The 5,590-nt window shown below is 32.2% G+C and overlaps 1 protein-coding gene across 1 annotated transcript; it reads left to right on the plus strand.

The window, feature by feature from the left end:
• Nucleotides 1–3,843: 3,843 nt before the first annotated feature.
• Nucleotides 3,844–5,092, plus strand: LOC107861339. Its single transcript, XM_016706680.2, has 3 exons — nt 3,844–4,019; nt 4,450–4,584; nt 4,678–5,092. The coding sequence occupies exons 1-3, from the start codon at nt 3,931–3,933 to the stop codon at nt 4,787–4,789; spliced, it is 336 nt and encodes a 111-aa protein (XP_016562166.2). The 5' UTR covers nt 3,844–3,930; the 3' UTR covers nt 4,790–5,092.
• Nucleotides 5,093–5,590: the final 498 nt, after the last annotated feature.

Genomic DNA, 5,590 nt, shown 5'->3' on the forward strand with positions numbered 1-5,590 from the left:
ATTTTTTAACCGGGTTTTGGTGGGTTTGACCGGGTTGGGTTGAGTGGGCCGGGTTAGGGTGGGTTTTAATTTTTTTACTGTTAGCGCGAAAACCGACCCTTAACCGGCCCTCAACCCGATTAAAATAGAAGGGCCGGTTCCGGGTTGGCCCGGCCCGGCCCGTTTGACACCCATAGTTCTATGAACATACAACTTGGGGACTGAGTGAGTCTGCCATATCAAGTGCGGCTTCCTTTGATAATCACAACTACAAGACTTTGATGAGAGGAAGAGGACTCCTGTTTTCTGATCAACAGTTGATGGCTAATGAAAAGGCCGCTGCAGCAGTGACAGATTACTCTTATGACGATGGGACTATATTTAGAAGATAGTTTGCTCATGCAATGAGTAAACTATCAAATATTGGTGTTCTTACTGAATCCACAAGCGGTTCGTCATAGTTGCTTCCATCTAAATTCTAATCGATGGATAGACTAGATAATTCATGTGTTTTCCTACTGTAAGATTTATGGAAAACTTGGAGGGCATACACTCAGTGAATTGTTTGTTTGGATGCTTATGATCGATCTAGTTACTATCACTATCTCATTTAACATAGTTTCTCATTCTTGCATCAATTGTTTCTCATTCTTGCATGTTTTGTACGTACAACAAATGTGTCAATATGTCATAGCCAGATGACAATAAGCCTGTGCAGCGCTAAGGTACCCTACGTGCTATTATATATTCTTTTATCACGTTTCTGCAAGAATAAGATCAAGAAGAAAGTCAACTTACCAAGATTTCTGATAAATTTCTGAAATTACTTAGCTTCTATCTATCACCCTTATCGATCAAGTGCAAATAATACGTACATTGAAATCTTGATGATAGCTGTAAGCATCATACATCAACGACTTGATTAACTTGATTAAGTGTCCGTTTGGATAGACCGAAAAAATGTGACTTTTAAAAAGTTTTTTAAAAGTGCTTTTGAAAGTGCTGAATTTATTTTAAAATTAAGCAGTTACTTGTTTGGATAAAAGTAATGAAACTGAAAAAAAATTGTTGATGTGTTTGGTAAACTAGTGCTGTTAAGCACTTTTTTGATCAAAATGTCTAAAATACTCTTAAAGCTGTTAACAATATATAGAGTTAATTATTATTTCTAAAATGATTCTAATTAAAATTAATATATAAAATAATTATTTAATGCTCGATATTTATTTGAAACCTTATTAATTTAAATTCATACTCTTTCTTATTAGGGATGGAATTAGAATTTTGAATTAAAAATATTTAGGGTAAAAAGTATATAGATAAAAAATAGGTTTATCAATTTTTTTTTTATATAAAAATTAGATTTTCTTGAAAGGGAAAAACAAACAAAAAAATAAAAATAAAAAATACATCACACAAATAGTATACATTGCCAACAAGCTACTATGTATACTTAAATTTTCGTATAATAATATCGTTTGTTAGAATACTATTAATTATTTTAGTAAAATATATATTGTTACAAAAAATATAATTTAATATGATACAAAAAATTGAATTTTAAAAAATTAATCGTTATAAAAATTGCAATAGATCATGAATGTTATAAGTGAAAATTATAAGGGCTACAAGAGGATAATTTTGAATAAGTGAAAATTATAAGGGATACAACCGTTATTTACTTGGTCAACTTTTAATATATTATAAGCTAAAAAATAAATAAGTTGGGAGTGATCAACTTTTAATTTTGGCTTTTAAAAAGTCAAAATTAATTTTTTTTAAAATAATTTTTTAAATTGCCAAACACTCCTAAAATCTAAAAATGACTTTTAAGCTATTTTAATCAAATAATAATCTATTCCAAACACCCTCTAAAGGCGATTTCATTATTTAATTTGACCTTGAAGAACCCTGGACCACATCTTTGTACAGGCATGCTCAAACAAGAAGAGAAAGAGGGTAAAAAGAATTAGTTACACATTATTTGATGCTTAAACATTTCAAAAGAGTCAACAATGGACACAAGTTAATGCAACTGTTGGTTACAATGAATTAGTGCTCTGCTGGTAGGTCACAAGGTTCATGGTAGAGAATGAAATACAGAAAAAAATTATCTTTTCAATGGTACGCCATGAAATTTACATATTTGTCCATTCAACAAGATATTTATAAGGTTACTTGACAAAGATCATAAGGTTCCTGTCATTCTGACAGGAAATTTAATACAAAGGGGAATATACCTTACCCAATATTATACGGAGTATGTATAAGTATTAAGAGGCTAATTTTCTGTCATATAAATGTGTAAACTACATGCTTACTCGAGCTGAATATTTATAGAAAATAACCTCTTTATATTCACAAGGTAGAGGTAATTACTCGAGCTGAATATTTATAGAAAATAACCTCTTTATATTTACAAGGTAGAGGTAATTGTATTGTGTACAATTTATATTTCTCAGATCAGACCCCACTTAAGAAGCATATAAACACGTAAAATACAAAAACATAAAAATTTGCTAGTAACAAAGCATATGAATATTGAGGAAATGGACTTTCTGCACCTGACAGATTTTAGCAATATAGCTTATAGAAAAGTTACAGATATTTTTAGTTAGCATTTTTCGATGCACCCAAAAAAAAAACAAGTATAAATCACATAAATACCAACCTTTTTGGAAGTAATTATATTCAATCCCACTTTTTTAATTATTTTACTCTCTTTCTTTATTAATATACGTAATATAGCCGACATATAGATCTCATCCTGTGTATATGTTGAGATTTTTGTAATATGTTTAGGGAGTTGAAATTTTTTATAATATTAGAAACATAAATTGTGTATTTGTGTAATTTTTAGTAAGTAACACAGTCGTTTCTAGCATTATGCTTAGCCATCATTTCTTGTTTTAGACTCGGGACATTTTAAATATGTTTGGAAGCAGATTTATTTAGATTGTTTTCAGCACAAAAATGTAATTCTTGGGAAACATGCTCTAATTTATTTGGTATAAATAAAATATAAGGAGTTTAATATAATTAAAATATATTTTTTTATAGAGAAAAGATTTGGCGATGAATTCTTGAAAATAGGAGACGTTATATTCCACAAAAGGACAATGTTGATAAGAAGTTTTCCAAGTTGCAACCAAGTAATGACAATACAAGGAAAGATTTGATTTTGAATTTGAAATCATGAAAAATTTTAAAGTTAAAAAACAAAGAAGATGTGCACATATAGAAGTGAATGGACGAAGAAAGAAAATGATTTGTAGCATGGAAACAAAAAAATCTGAATGGTCTGCACAAAGGAATGGTCTCCAAATCAAAGCAAAACGGCTACACGTCCCATCCAATATAATGCAAATGATTACAAGTAACAAATAATAAAAGACTGCCCCAAAATGAAATTAACCATCCATTTTTGCTCATTCATATCCTATTCCTTACCCCTTTTTGGATGAGATAAGACTATTGACATTCCGCCACGTGGCACCCCTTCTTATGGCTTAATCAAAATAGCTAATTATTAGTTCCACCGAAAAATGAAAACCTCCCAAATTGCTAACCTTAATGTCGATCGGGCGGAGCTATAATTTTACTTACTGATTTTACTAATATCGGCTTTGACTTTGTATTTCTATTTAAAAATCCACTTAACATTTATAAGTAATTTATGAGAACTCATTGAGTTGAGTATTCAAAAATTTCGAGCTTATAAACTTAAAATTTGTGGTCATTAATTGTAATGCCAAGACCAACATGATCCAATGGCTACAAGTGGACTAAATGAGGGTTGGTTGAGTTGTATATCCGTTAGATTGGGAAGTTAAGTGAAACCTTATCATTATATGTAGAAGAGGTGACAACAAAGCAATAACCCTCTTGAAATTAATTAAAGGTCAAGGAAAGCATAGCAGTAGCTTTAAGCTAGGCACTTAATTTTCAGCAATGGCTTCTTCAGTTATGTCCACAGCAACTGTTGCCACTGGCGCCAATGCTGCACAAGCCAGCATGGTTGCACCCTTCAATGGCCTCAAGTTCGCCGCCTCTTTCCCTGTTACAAGAAAGCAAAACATTGACATCACCTCCATTGCTAGCAATGGTGGAAAAGTCCAATGCATGCAGGCTTGTAGTAGCTACTGAAATTAATAACTTATGTAGAGTATATGACACTGACAGTATGAAGATTTGTTTCATTCTTAGTGTATTTTAATATGTTTTAGCAAATAAATTGCCTTATTTTCTAAGTCACTGGTTCTATTTTATGGACTGTTACATGTATTATCTTTAAAATGATGTGATAGGGTAAAATTTGTATTACACATACTCACTATTTTGCCTTAATTTCACTAAATATAAGTATGTACATGGAAAAGCACAAAATTCATTGATGTAACTGTCATACTCTATACTTGTAAAGTTTGTTTAATTTGATAAATTTCTTATATCTTTGGGATATATGTATAGGTATGACCACCAATTAACAAGAAGAAGTACGAAACTCTTTCATACCTCCCTGATTTGTCCAACGAGCAATTGCTCAAGGAAATTGAGTACCTTTTGCAAAAGGGATGGGTTCCTTGCTTGGAATTCGAGACTGAGGTTAGCATCTCTCTGTTCTTAAAATTTACAGACAATTATTAACCACAATAACTAATTAGTAATATGTTATGTTTATGTTGTGGATGTGTGCAGCACGGATTTGTGTACCGTGAGCACCGCAAGTCACCTGGATACTACGATGGCAGGTACTGGACTATGTGGAAGTTGCCCATGTTCGGGTGCACTGATGCTACCCAGGTCTTGAATGAAGTCCAGGAGGCAAAGAAGGCTTACCCACAGGCCTGGGTCCGTATCATCGGATTCGACAACGTTCGTCAAGTGCAGTGCATCAGCTTCATCGCCTACAAGCCTGAAGGCTACTAAATTCTCCATTTTTCAAGACAACTTACCCTGTCTTTACGGATAGTTTGTTTGAATTCTCCTTAGTTTTTTCCCTGGAGAAATTGTATTGATTTTCGATTGTTTTCCTTCTTCTTTCTATTCAGTGTATGAATTCGAATTCCAATCAAATTTACGAGAACTATAATAACATTTGTTTCTTTTTTAATGTGCTTATGTAAATTGTTTAATTCGTAGTGTATATCAGTTCTATATATATATGCTAGCACCACAAAGGTACGCACCAACTCTCTCTCCCGGATTCCTCCGGCTAAAACCTAAGCATTTTCCCCCTTCAAATTATGAAATGGAAATGCTCTGGATTAACCTATGTTTCCTTCTGGAGGAAAGGTTCTATACTTCCCTATTTTCCTGTTAGTAATTTGTCTAGAATTGCGCGTAGAGACAGAGAAAGTAATCCAACAAATCTTGGTATTCTACATATATTGATCGGAAGGAGAACTAATTCGTATGTGTTAACTTATTCATTCCTGATATGAAATTATATAAGAGGAAGAAATAGAAACTAGAAGAAAGTTTGTTTATTCAATCTTTTCTCCATTTTCTAACTAATAAGATAGGCTATTTATAGCCTTAGAGTAATATTATTCCACAAAGCTAGCTAATGGATATATATCAAGAAAGGGGAACATGATAATGCATTTTT

Source organism: Capsicum annuum, chromosome 2 (assembly GCF_002878395.1).
Source record: "Capsicum annuum cultivar UCD-10X-F1 chromosome 2, UCD10Xv1.1, whole genome shotgun sequence".
In the NCBI taxonomy this organism is placed as follows: Eukaryota; Viridiplantae; Streptophyta; class Magnoliopsida; order Solanales; family Solanaceae; genus Capsicum; species Capsicum annuum.